Source organism: Myxocyprinus asiaticus, chromosome 9 (assembly GCF_019703515.2).
Source record: "Myxocyprinus asiaticus isolate MX2 ecotype Aquarium Trade chromosome 9, UBuf_Myxa_2, whole genome shotgun sequence".
Lineage (NCBI taxonomy): Eukaryota > Metazoa > Chordata > Actinopteri > Cypriniformes > Catostomidae > Myxocyprinus > Myxocyprinus asiaticus.
Window position 1 is genome coordinate 45,818,159 of NC_059352.1, and position 14,225 is coordinate 45,832,383.

The window sequence follows — 14,225 nt, forward strand, 5'->3', positions numbered from 1 at the left end:
AAACTTAACCTGAAATATAACCTTTATAAGAACAGTACACCAAAAGTTTGAAAATGAAATCCCACAAATATATACATTAAAGGAACAGTTTACCCAAAAATTAAACTTCTCATCATTTTCTCACTCTCATGCTATCCCAGATATGTATGACTGACTTCTGCAGAACACACAAGATTTTTTAGAAGAATATCTCAGTTGAATGGGGTCCAAAACTCTGAATCTCCAAGAAGCACATAAAAGTAATCCATAAGACTCCAGTAGTTTAGGGCAGTGGTAGCTCAGCGGTTAAGGCTCTGGGTTACTGATCAGAAGGTTGGGGGTTCAAGCCCCAGCACTGCCAAGCTGCCACTGTTGGACCCTTGAGCAAGGCCCTTGACCCTATCTGCTCCAGGGGTGCCGTATCATGGCTGACCCTGCACTCTGACCCCAGCCTAGCTGGGATATGTGAAAAAGAAGAATTTCACTGTATATGTGCAAATGTATAATGTGTGATAATTATAATTATAAAATTAATTATAATTATAGTTTAATCCATGTCTTCTGAAGATATCCAATCGGTTTTAGGTGAGAACAGATCAAAATGTAACTCAATTTTCACTATTCATCATGACATTTGCAGTCTCCTTAGTGATCATGATTTCAAGCTTGATTACACTCCCTGGCACCATCTAGCACTCTGGTATGCACTTAAGTGTAATCAAGCTTGAAATCATGATCTTGCCTAGAGACTGCTATGGCAAGATATACAGTGAGAAAAAAAAAAAAAAAGTTACATTTTGGTCTCGCACTTAAAATATACTAGTTCACTCCAGAAGACACGGATTACTTTTATGCTGCCTTTTTGCTTTTGGAGCTTCAAAGTTTTGGTCACCATTCAGTTGCATTGTGTGGACATACAGAGCTGAGATATTCTTCTATAAATCTTCATTTGTGTTCTGCGGATTAAAAAAAAAAAAAGTCATGCACATCTAGGATGGCTTGAGGGTGAGTAAATGAGAGAATTTTCATTTTTGTTTGAACTACTCCTTTTAATACCTATTCATAAATCAAATAATGTGCAGAATATATACAAGTAAAAACTTAAATATTGTACTCTAGTCTCACAGGTGATGGACTTCAGTCCTTCATTGAATTTGTTTTACTATTGCCACTTTGTTAATAGGAATCATTTGAGGTTTATTTTTGCAAATTTTGTTACCCAACTTGTCACTAGTGTATCTGATTTTGTTACCATAGTGTAATGGGCTGAATGCTTTAAACTTTTTAAAGAGTCAAGAAATTCAACAGTCATTTTTGAGTGACAGGCCACATCTTTATTTACAAAGTACAAACTCCATAACAAACAATCTCCTGTTTAAAACAGAGCATGTTGTCAGGGCTGCACTTCACTTGTCCTCTGGTTTGTTGAAGCAGTAGGTCAGACAGCACTTCCCGCAGTAATGACGGTCAAAATGGCTGGCCATGAACACGCCAGCGCCACACTCATCTGCGGGACACTCGCGGCGCAGGCGGTGGATCTTACCATTCTCATCGACCTGGAGAGGAAATATTAAATATCATACATGTCTCTCAATGCAGAAAATGAATCGCACTGATTGTTGGTCCCAGACAGGTTCAAAGCAACTCACCTTGTAGTATTTGAGCACAGCGAGCTTGACCTTCTTTCTCTTGTGCTTGTTCTTCTTGGGAGTGGTGTAGGACTTCTTCTTTCTCTTCTTAGCGCCACCACGCAGCCTCAGTACCAAATGCAGCGTAGACTCCTTTAAAAACAATCACAAAATCCAGACTCATATTTATTGATTAACTATAGCAGACTCAATTAAAGTCAATATTTTTTAAGAATCCAACTCTTAAATAAATCTTCATATGTGGGGTAAGACAATGTCTGCAGGTTCAGTCCCAAGTAGGAGCAACAAAAATACTAGATGGGCATTTTAGCCTTTGGAAATTTGCTTTGAAGTGTCCAGACACAGGCATTTCATCATTACATATAAAAGCCTGAACACACTGTGACCAATCAGCCTAATCAAATGTGGCAGATTATTCAGTTTGGCCCAATATTTGCCAACCTTCTGAATGTTGTAATCAGACAGGGTACGTCCATCTTCCAGCTGCTTCCCAGCAAAGATCAATCTCTGCTGATCAGGAGGGATGCCTGCAACAAGGACATTTACCTCCATGAATAGTGTGTTTTAACAAATCTGCAATGCTCTTAATATAAACCTGGTGCCTACCTTCCTTGTCTTGAATCTTTGCCTTGACATTTTCAATGGTATCAGAGGGCTCAACCTATAAATCACAAAACAAGTCTTTAGATGAGATGTGCAAGTCAAGACACTAAACAGGACATAAAGCAAACCAACTTCTCCATATTTATTTACAACCAACTTCATGTAATTGTAATATAGGGGAGACTGGGGGCAATGGTAACAATTTTGTCTTTTCAATCACAATAATGCTAAAGTGATGCATCTTTCTCAGAATACACCCTAGATGTTCTGTATTTCTTCTGCTGTATAAACGTTTGATGCCTTTGATGCGCTGTTGCTTGGTGACAACCATACAATATTGCATCATGACAGAGTTCAGGAGCAAGTTAAGAAATGAAAATTTTATGACTGAATTGATTGGTTTGATCTTTAAAATATGCAATGACTTATCCGCCAATCAATTGTAGCAACTATTAATGAGATCTATTAACAAGTATCATTAATAAATCGAATTTAACCCATCTCAAACACCAAACAGCCTAAAGTATTCCTGACGATTAAAAACGTGTACCTTACATAATGCGAGAACTGTGAGGCGAACTATTACAGATACGATATCACCAAATGTGCGCTAATTTGAGATAAAGTTTAAGTAGTAATACGCTGCATTGCTGTTTAACCCTTGTGCAACCTTCAGGACATTTTTTTTTTTTTTTATCATTTTGGCTCTGTTAATGCCAACAGCATACATTTGTTTTTTTTTTAAATCTGACACTGCACAAAATATAATAATGCATCAATCAATGTTGTTGTTGCTAATCATTGACATATCCCAGACTATGATAATCACACACACAAAGGTGTGTATTTTTGGGGGAATTTTGATATTTCAACCTCAGTTCCTATAATACACTGTGTACACAAAATAGTTACACTCAGGACCTTAAGGACAAAAATGTCCCCATTGAAACGGCAATATTTGATCCCAGTGCCATTAAAGCATAAAATCATGAATTATATGATATTATGCTTTCATTCCGGAGCCCTGGCTTCAAAATTTACATTTTTAATATTTTCCAACAGATGCCGCCATTTTTCTCATGTGTAGCCTATGGAGCAAATACATGCTTTTTTCCTATTTTCTGTTTGCCATATTATTGAGCACTGCAGGCCAATTGAATAAATGATGCAGCTAAAATTGTGTGGGTGTGTTGGTACAGATGTCAGAGTGTGTTTTGTATGTGTATATTGATGTGTTAAAACAAAAAGAGTGGCATTATGTAAACAAACTGGCATTTAAAGGGTTAAAATCCTGAAAATGAATATTTAGTAATTATGATCAGGACTGATGTTGGTCAGTGAAAGTAGATAATATATAATATTTTTATGGCAGTTTTTTACGTGGACATTTTCTTCCTCTAAGGTACTGAGTGTGAGTTTTTTTTTTTTTTAAATCTGACACTGCACAAAATATAATAATGCATCAATCAATGTTGTTGTTGCTAATCATTGACATATCCCAGACTATGATAATCACACACAAAAAAAAAAAAAAAAAAAAAATCCCCTAAGCACTTAATATATGGAAAATAATAAATTCGTGTTTTTTGTTTTCTAAAAAAACAACAACAGTGGCATTATATAAACAAACTGGCATTTAAAGGGTTAAAATCCTGAATATGAATGAATATTTTGTAGTTATGATCAGTATTTATGTTATTTAAAAAAAAAATTAACTCATTGAAAGTGTAAAATAATATTAATATATAACATTATGGCAGTTTTTTTTTTTTTTTTTTTGCCATACTTCTGTCCTCTAAGGACATCTGAACTTTATTGACGCACATGGGTTAACATAAATATTGAAAGTCAGATTATTCTCAAAAGTATACATTTTAACAACAAAAAGATGGCAGGTAGATTTGTAGCAGCCGGGAAAATGTAAACATTAAGTATGCCACATTGTTAATGGCATCATGCAGAGTTTCCTTGAAACCATATAATTCAAACATTTATTTACATCATGTTCTACTTATTGTATACTTTTAAACTTAAAACTCAATATAATGCGAGACTATCTTTACCACAACAGCAAATATTCACATTAAATCGAATAAAAAAAATAAAATAAAAAGTCGTATTGTGCCATGCTGCTGATCTCCGTCTCACCTCAAGGGTGATGGTTTTCCCCGTCAGGGTTTTCACGAAGATCTGCATCTTGATGTTCGATCCACCTGTGCATAAGAGAAAAGAGAACGTCTGTTGATGAATTAAAGGCAAAAATATAACCAAATACTCTATTTATTTGGTAATTATTTGTCAGCATCAGAAACTCACCACCAGCGTGCAGATGGCGGAAACCGGAAAGGGTCTTTCTAAAGGCAAAACGTGCTCTTTAGGGCCCTAATGGTGCCCTAAGAACTGCCTGAAGGAAATGCCCACAAAAGTGTGTCGCAATAAATATGGTTAAAGGACTATTCCGGGTTCAGTACAAGTTAAGCTCAATCTGCAGCATTTATGGCGTAATTTTGATTACCATAAATATATATATATATATATATATATATATATATATATATATATATATATATATATATATATATTTTGACTGGTCGTTCCTTTTCTTTGAAAAAAAGTAAAAATTGAGGTTACAGTGCTTATAATTTTATAAAAAGACTTACATTAATTCTTATGTAAAAAATTGTGTATTATTTGAGCTTTAATGTTTAAATCGTTGTTTTTAGGGTTATTTTAGGGTTTACGGTGCTATGTCCTCATGCCAACAAATTGGTAAAATGGCATATCTCTTTACACAGAAAAGGAGAGTACGCTATTTTAACACACTAAAATCATGTAAAAACATATTATTTATGTCTTGACTTTTGTGGCTATACTTTTGAACATATTTTAACATTTACGAATTGGCCCCATTCACTTCCATCGTAAGTGCCTCATTTTTTAACCCTTGTGCGTCTATTTAAAAAAGTTACTCAGAGGTCCTTAGAGGACAAAAATGTCCACGTTAAAAACTGCCATAATAATTTTATATATTAATATTATTTTCTACTTTCAATTAGTTAATTTTTTTTAACCAACATCAGTCCTGATCATAACTACCAAATATTCATTCATTTTCAGGGTTTAAACCCTTTAAATGCCAGTTGGTTTATATAATGCCACTATTTTTTTTTTTTTTTTTTTATGAAAAAAAAAAAAAAAACACAAAATATGAATTGTTTTCCATATACTAAATGCTAAGGGGATTTTTTTTTTTTTTTTTTTTTTTTGGATTATCACAGTCTGGGATATGTCAATGATTAGCAACAACAAGCATTACTAATTTTTGTGCAGTGTCCGATAAAAAAAACTAAAAAAAAAAAAAAAACTCACAGTACCTTAGAGGACAAAAATGTCTGCATCAAAAAACTGCCATAATAATATTATATATTAATATTATTTTCCACTTTCACTGACTTAGATTTTTTAACCAACATCAGTCCTGATCATAACTATCAAATATTCATTCCTTTTCAGGATTTTAACCCTTTAAATGCCCATTTGTTTACATAATGCCACTGTTGTTTTTTACACACACACACACATTTCTCAATACACACACACAAAGCACACTCTGATATCCATACCAAAACACCCACACAATTTTAGCTGCATCATTTATTCAATTGGCCTGCAGTGCTCTATAATACAGCAAACAGAAAATAGGAAAAAAGCATGTATATGCTCCATAGGCTAAACATGAGAAAAACGGCCCCATCTGGTAGAAAATATATTTATAAATTACATTTTGAAGCCAGGGCTCCGGAATGAAAGCATAATATCATAGAATTCATGATTTTATGCTTTAATGGCACTGGGATCAAATATTTCTGTTTTAATGGGTTTCAATGGGGACATTTTTGTCCTTAAGGTCCTGAGTGTAACTATTTTGTGTACACAGTGTATTATAGATGTATTATAGGAACTGAGGTTGAACTATCAAAATTCCCCCCAAAATACACACCTTTGGCAAAATTTATGATGTTGGCATTAACACAAAAATAAAAAAGACAAAAATGTCCCGAAGGTCGCACAAGGAAATGGAGTGACGAGTTGAAATGCATTTTTGTGCTAATCAACATTATGCCACAAATGCTGTCGATTGAGCTTACCGGTAACTTGTATTGAACCCGGAAAATTCCTTTAAAATTACTTAAATGGAATTGTTGCTTTCTTTTTATTTTATTTTCTTTTTCTTTTTATTTTTTTATTTTTTTTGTAGGATGATTAACATGGTTAATTTAATGCTAAAGACACTGTGTTTTCTTTTTTTTTTTCTGTTAGATTGTTATTTTTATTATAATGACCATGTTACAGCGACGACAGTTTATAGCTAATACATATTCATATATAACAAATACATACACATAAATACAAATACCGATCGATAAATATTAATTTATGCAGCTTTAACATCACATTAAAAAATTGAGCATTTTTTTCTTTAACTGCCTCATAGACTGAGTAAAAACCTCAGGAATTATATAATTGCATAATTGGTTGTATTTTTATAAACAAAAAAACGTTCTCTTGTGCCGATACTGCACGTGCTATTTTAAACGTGCGTGTACAGGAGAGACGTTGTTTACACCAGGCAGGGCTGTAGCTAAAGCTGGTAATGATTCTAGGGGTCCATAGGTCCAGGGCGGCCTACAACAAATTTTAAACTGTATTTTTTAATATGTAAGGGGTCCAGACCAATAAATACAGTCAGGGGACCCAGAGGTCATTGCTACATCCCTGCCACCAGGGGACGCTATAACTGCCCCCAAATTGAAGAGGATTTGAGAATTAGTCAACAGAAATGAAACTGGTTTCAGTTCAGTATGTTGATCTGATGCATTCAGTGGGCTCTGAAGTCTTTGACGTGCATGCAAGGTCCAATATAGTCCTCTTTATGTCTGACAAGTGCTTGCGAAAGTTGTTCTTCCTATATAGCGCATTACAGAGTATCCTTTCAGCCCTTGTTGGCACTCCAACATATGGTCTTTGGCCAAATTACCCAGTGAACTGCATGAAGCTCTGTCAGTTATTATGTGAATACTGAGTAATCTTGGTTTCGTAACCTTTGGTAACAGATCAACACACTGAATGCTCAGCATAACATAGCACTTGTTTAATCTCAAACATTTGTTCTTTACTGAAGCAGACAGACATTTATATATTGATGTGCAATAATGGGTTGGTTGAATTCAATAAGAACAAGTAAATATATTTTTGAAGCCCTTATGAGCAACCAACCAATGGTGGTATGTGATATTGATTACTGTTGACACCTACTACATGATGTTAAGTTGCTCCTTACAGAAGGAAACAGACAGTGCAAACCTGGAAACCGTGTGCACCAAGGCACGTAGTGTTCCAAATACAGGAATGTCTCCACCCGTTATAAATGCTCAGGGAGCAAGCAGACACACTGCAGCTGCACAACAAGGGTGGAGCCAGAGCTAAACAGCAGTGTAGGAGTCATAGTGGTGTTCTAAAGTGTGTGTGTGTGTGTGTGTGTGTGTGTGTGTGTGTGTGTGTGTGTGTGTGTGTGAGAGAGAGAGAGAGAGAGCGAGAGAGAGAGAGAGAGAGAGAGAGAGAGAGAGAGAGAGATCTGACATGAAAGAGCACAGGGCATGCACTATGTCAGTGTTGTTGTAATCAGGTAATCTCTAGTCACATGAATGCCCTCAGTCAAAGGACATTGCTTGATCACAGTTAAAACGGTTTACATATTTGTCAGTCGAGGTGGATGAAATATGCACACTAAAATGATAAGGTGAAAAGTCTTTATTTGTCTCAATGACAGATAAAAAGGGAGAGAGAGAAAATTTATTGCAAATCAACAAGTAACAAAACTTATTTGAGTATTTAACACCTTTAAGGAGTAGTACACCCGAAAAAACATAAATCCTGTCATTATTTACTTATCCTCATGTCGTTCAAAACCAACCTGTTCCCATAGAATCGTATTACTATACCTACATTTTTGTAAAATGATTTGAAGTGACTTGTTGGTGAAATGAACACTAGAGGCGCTACAACAACAATGGCAATATTACATTTACAATAAAAATAACCAACTAAATTTAAAGATTGTTCGAATACAGTCAAATTGTGTGGTATCTCAACTGATAGCATTGCATTTGCAATGCAAAGAACTGGGTTACAAGTCCTGAAGAACATGCGAGTCGACAACTGAGCCGAAAGTGTCATAGAAGCACCACAAAATTACATGGTTGCTTCTGCAATTGTGCTTTTCATCTCACATTTGCTTTTTATGACACTATCAGTTAGGTTTAGGTTTAAGATTTAGGGTAGGGACTCAAGGGAGGTCGGTTTTGTTGATTTTCAACTCAGAGCATTAACCTTAAAAACCTGTTTTGGAGAAAAGTTTACTCGCTTTTAGCGCTACACAGTGGACATTTCACCTCGGAACTGCTGCATTGTGTGCAAAGAGCCACGTCGCCACAGTCACATAATGTTCATGAGATCAGGCTGGAATAATGGCTTTATATATATATATATATATATATATATATATATATATATATATATATATATATATATATATATATATTGACCTTGTAATCTTTAATCAAAAATGTAATAGCTTGCTCTTCCACTCATACGACTCTTATCTGCTGATGTATGTGAGAGTGCTCCGCAGTTGAGCCAATAGTCAAAAGTTTTTAGTCAGTTTTAAAGGAATAGTTCACCCAAAAATGAAAATTCTCTCATCATTTTCTCACCTTCAAGCCATCCCAGATGTCTATGACTTTCTTCTGCTGAACACAAACTAACATTTTTAAAAGAATATTTCAGCTCTGTAGGTCCATACAATGCAAGTGAATGGTGGCCAGAACTTTGAAGGTCAGAAAAGCACATAAAGGCAGCAAAAAAGTAATCCACACCACTCCAGTGGTTAAATCGATGTCTTCAGAAGTGATATGATAGGTTTGGGTGAGAAACAGATGAATATTTAACTAATTTACTATAAATTCTCCTCCCTGCGCAGTAGGTGGTGATATGTACAAAGAATGTGAATCACCAAAAGCAAAAGAAGAAGCATGTAAAAGTGACTTAAATATTGATATGGAACGCTAAACCAACCGTATTAGGATTCAGATTGCTTCAACCAGAGGTGAAAGTCAACCAAATATGGGCAGAGAGGATAATTCACTCTAATTACATATGGCCACCAGGAGATGACATGACACAGACTCAGTGATGACTCATATGACACAAAATGGAACTGAATGATATCTTGTTACTCATGCCTGCATGCTTTGGAGAGAGAGCATACATTTAGTAATTGTTGTATTTGTATGTGTAATTAGTTCTTATGTACAATTATTGTGTTTTATTTGTTTGGAGAGGCTTTTGGACAATTGGAGATGTTTTTGGACACTAGGATAAATAATGTTTGTAAAGCTAAACTTTTGATTGCTTTGTCATATCAACACAAAATTTTACTCAGTTACAGGTGATATGATTGGGAACAAAACAAAAGCAGACTAATTAGAGTGAACGATCCTCTCTGCCCATATTTGGTTGACTTCCACCTCTGTTTGAAGCAATCTGAATCCTAATACGGTTGGTTTGCTTTCATGACACTGGGAAATGTACTACATGATTTCCAATGAAGTCATCTGATCCAAGAAAGGTAACGTGTTTTTAGTCAGATTGCACATTATGTGCTGTGTGCATATTGTGCTTTGTGTGGATTATCTAATGATCTATGCATCCAATTGCATTGTGTGTGGCTTATTGTAAAGATAACCACCTCCTCTAAGTAATGGTATGTGATATTTTATGTTCCGTTTATTTTTTTGTGATGCTATAAGCGAAAACGCAGAACCTGTTTACATGTTACATGTATGTCAAAGACATATACTTAGCAATTACTTGCTATATTTTTGTCTGTGTGTAAAATAAATAGGCTGGTTGTATTCTACTCTTTGAGAGCTTTCCAACAATATATGACACATGGCTATTTGATCAGTCTGGTGTTTTTACTGATTACAATAACAATAAAATGTGCAGTGCAAAATTATTAATAAATGATCAAAACAGAACACATCTGATTTGTCTGCGAATTTCAAAGCACTTGTTCAGTTTTTATCATAATGCCTACATGCATTGTAAGTAAAGCTTCTGAGCTTTAAAACGATACCTATTTTGTGTTGGTCAAGACTGTAGTTATTATTATTTTGATAATATTTGTTTTCTTGGATGGGCCCTCCAAGGGTTAACTTGGTGTGACACAAAGATGGCAGCAGCAGTATATATTTTTAGTGACTGGATTAAAGGTAAAGTTCACCCAAAAATGAAAATTCTGTCATGTTCACAAGAACATCAGTATTTTATCTTAAAAATGACTGGCTTTAGAAGACTTGGAATACTTGGAATATGACACAATAATCTATTTTATATGATACTTTTATAATACTTTTGTGTCCTTTTTTAAGCTTTAAAGTGAGTCGCAATCAACTGTCATTGTATTGAAAAGACGGACCAGTATATTCATCCAAACATCTTTTTTGTGTTCCACATAAGACAGAAAGTCATACAGGTTTGGAACAACATAAGGGTAAGTACATTATGAAAGTTTCCATTTTAGGGTGAACTACTCCTTTAAAAAAAGACTATCTACAGTTAAGCAATTAGCAGTTATCTAACTCATGCCATTGATTTAAAGTGTGTCATCTTTGTAGACTAGTTGCCTTGAAATTCTTGAGTCAGTGTGTTGCAATACGTATTTTACTGCGCACTGCTCAGAACACAAGTCTTCTTAGTCATACTTAAAGTAATAGAGAATGGAGGGAGACTCCCTTACCTAACTTTCTCAAACATTTACAATCACCAACATAATGCCTGATAATCTTAGGTTAGATGTAATTTTTATGTTTATCTGGTTTTAGAAATGGTATGACTTTGAAAGCCTTATGGATTTTATAAAATGGTTGCTACATAATAAAAATATTAGGGACACTTTTTTTTTTTTTTTTGTATTACACAAATCCATTAAGTGCCATCTATGAATGCTTTACAGTGATACTGATAAACAAGTGTTTTGCATGATTAATGTTACTATATTGTGTATTTTAGCAAGTATGGAACATTGCATTGATCAATATACATCAAGGACCATACGTTCTATGTTATCTCCATTACGTCTGACCAATGCATTTCCATGACCTTTCCATATAAGAGAATTTCTAGCTGATTTTATATTTTAGGGAAGTGCACATTCAATCAGAATTTAGAGGTGGAACAATTCGTTTTACAATTCTGGTTTTACTGCTTTTATTTATCAGTGTAAAACAGCTATCCATATGTACATCCTCCAAGATATTTTAGGAGGTAGTTTCACCTTATTTACACCCTGAGATATATAATGTCAAATAAGAAAAATAAGAAAAAAGACAAATTTGGGCTCATTTTTTCTTTTCTTAGGCTGAGAGTCTCAGAATTTATCATAATCTATTTTCATAATAGTACTATATATACTATATAGACTATATTCATTAATTTTTTGTAAACATTTCCTTTAAAACGATACCAAACACCTGAACCCCCCCCCCCCCCCCCTTTTTTTATATATATATAATTTTGGGTTATGCCACTGAAACAGGAAATCTTTAAAAACACCCTCAGAGCTTAAAGGTTTAAAAATGAAGTGTGTAGTTTTTGCGTCACTAATGTCATCAAATGGAATTGCAAAAATAATTACTGTTTTCAAACAGGTTTCCCTGACATCTCCCTCATCAGCCATCGGTCAGAAAAACAGATAGTCCTGCCTCAAACTCACGGTACTGTTTGAGCCACTGTTCCTGTGTCGGGCTGGTCAGGTTGCTAAAACAAAAAAGCAAGGTTTTGATAGTCCCACAGTCTTTACACTTTTCGAGGAAATCAGCCTACAAATGGCTTATAGTTGTCTCTGCACATGTATTTCACCATAAAAAATGGCACACTTCACTTTTAAGATTTGTGTTACAGAACTGAGTAGATGTGTAGTAGACACCCCTATGATGATCAGTTATAGAGGCAGAGGGCAGGTTATCATCATCAGTCAGTCACACTGGCTGGCTGTCTCTTACTGTGCCTATTGTCCTGTTTCCGCAATTATTGTACCATCTTGTACTGTTTGCACACGTTTGTACATGCACTTTATGTAGAGATGTGTAGGTCTTTTTGTTCTGTGTAGTCTCATGTAGTTCTGTGTTTGTTTTATGTTGTTTCATGTTGTTTTTATGTAGCACCATGGTCCTGGAGGAACGTTGTTTCATTTCACTGTGTACTGTACTAGCTGTATATGGTTGAAATGACAATAAAATCCACTTGACTTGACTTGATTTGACTTGGCATGACTCCAGTGCAGTACAAAGACCCTGCAGAACCGGTTTGGTACTTTGCTTCCCCATCGGCGTCTGTGTGACAATGGAGACTGCAGTATCTACAGAGGACAGACTATCCCACAAATCTGCCTTTGTCTCAGTCCAACAGCAAAGGAGGATGGACAATGACATTCGCTGATTCACCAGAGCTTGCAGGACAACAAGATATCAGGAAGATTATTTAAAAAATCAAAAGAGATTTGATATGACTTATTGTGCTAAAACAGCTGATGATCAAAGTATAGCTCATAATTTGTGCTACAATTAGAAATGTTATTAAGACAAGCATCACCATTACTAAAGAGAAAAAGCCTTTATTTTGTCACACATTATACATTTGCACATATGCAGTGAAATTCTTTTTTTCACATATCCCAGCTAAGCTGGGGTCAGAGCGCATGATAAGCCATGATACTATTGCTCATACTTAGATATTTTTCATAATGCCAAACCTTAGTATTTAACTTTGGCCTGTAACTCATCTTACACCGTCTGTGCTACATAAATATTATCTCAAATCGGGTGGCTTATTGAGAAATTGTGTGCTAAGAAGATTTCAAGTTTTAAATTTAAGTCAGTATTTCATCAAGAGGTTATAGGTCTACAGGCACCGAACACACTGAATTCATCTGGCTTCTTTTGTTTATTGATTTTTTTATCAGATGCACGGATAACATTTACATTACAAATGTAGATGTGTGTTCCAAGTACACAATGTTCCGCATTCCCTGGGGCATGGCAGAACAAACTTAAAGGCATAGTTCACCCATTTACTCACCCTCATGCCATCTCAGATGTATATGACTTTCTTTCTTCTCCCAAACACAAATGAAGATTTTTAGAAGAATATATCAGCTCTGTAGGTCCATACAATGCAAGTGAATGGGTCCTAACATTTTGAAGCTCTTAAAAGCACACTAAGGCATCATGAAAGTAATCCATAAGACTCCATTGGTTCAATCGTTGTCTTCAGAAGTGGTATGATAAGCGTGGGTGAGAAACAGATCAATATTTAAGTGCTGTTTCACTAAATATTCTCCTCCCTGCCCATACCTGAAGAATGCAAAGCGCCAAAAACAAAAGAAGAATGTGAAAGTGGAGATTGATAGTAAAAAAAGGACTTAAATATTGATCTGTTTCTTACCCACACCTATTATATCAATTCTGAAAACATGGATTTAACCACTGGAGTCATGTGGATTACTCTTATGTTGCCTGTTTGTGCTTTTGAAGCTTCACATTCTACCTTGCATTGCACTTGCATTGTATGGAACTACAGAGCTGAAATATTCTTCCAAAATCTTAATTTGTGTTCAGCAGAAGAAAGAAAGTCATACACATCTGGGATGGCATGAGGGTGAGTAAATGATGAGAGAATTTTCATTTCTGGGTGAACTATCCCTTTAAGAGAACCACCTAAGCCCTTTACACAGTGATAAGTAAAACACATTACAGAAACAGTCAAATTTTATTATATGAACCTGTTGGCAGTGATACACATTAGCAAACACTTGTTTGGAGGTGTGCTGTCAAGGTCTCTCAGTCTAAACTGAATTCCCAGTAGTATTCATTG

General features: G+C 35.1%; 1 protein-coding gene across 2 annotated transcripts; it reads right to left on the reverse strand.

Moving 5' to 3' along the window:
* Nucleotides 1-1,290: 1,290 nt before the first annotated feature.
* LOC127446240 (ubiquitin-40S ribosomal protein S27a) lies at nucleotides 1,291-4,594 on the reverse strand. Of its 2 annotated transcripts, none has more exons than XM_051706994.1 (6): nucleotides 4,548-4,594; nucleotides 4,380-4,444; nucleotides 2,235-2,289; nucleotides 2,070-2,155; nucleotides 1,629-1,760; nucleotides 1,291-1,535 (listed from the first exon to the last, which is right to left on the reverse strand). In XM_051706994.1, the coding sequence occupies exons 2-6, from the start codon at nucleotides 4,425-4,427 to the stop codon at nucleotides 1,386-1,388; spliced, it is 471 nt and encodes a 156-aa protein (XP_051562954.1). In that variant the 5' UTR covers nucleotides 4,428-4,444; nucleotides 4,548-4,594; the 3' UTR covers nucleotides 1,291-1,385. The 2 variants fall into 2 exon arrangements, with proteins under 2 accessions (XP_051562954.1, XP_051562955.1); XM_051706995.1 differs by having other exon boundaries at nucleotides 4,380-4,469; nucleotides 4,548-4,583.
* Nucleotides 4,595-14,225: the final 9,631 nt, after the last annotated feature.

Bases quoted from the DNA above. Each gene is read 5' to 3' on its own strand.
- LOC127446240 (XM_051706994.1), bottom strand. From the start codon at position 4,427: ATGCAGATCTTCGTGAAAACCCTGACGGGGAAAACCATCACCCTTGAG. The intron at 2,156-2,234 runs GTAGGCACCAGG...TCCTTGTTGCAG, and splicing joins AAAGATTCAAGACAAGGAAG to GCATCCCTCCTGATCAGCAG. The intron at 1,536-1,628 runs GTGAGTTGCTTT...TTTCCTCTCCAG, and splicing joins CTGTGCTCAAATACTACAAG to GTCGATGAGAATGGTAAGAT.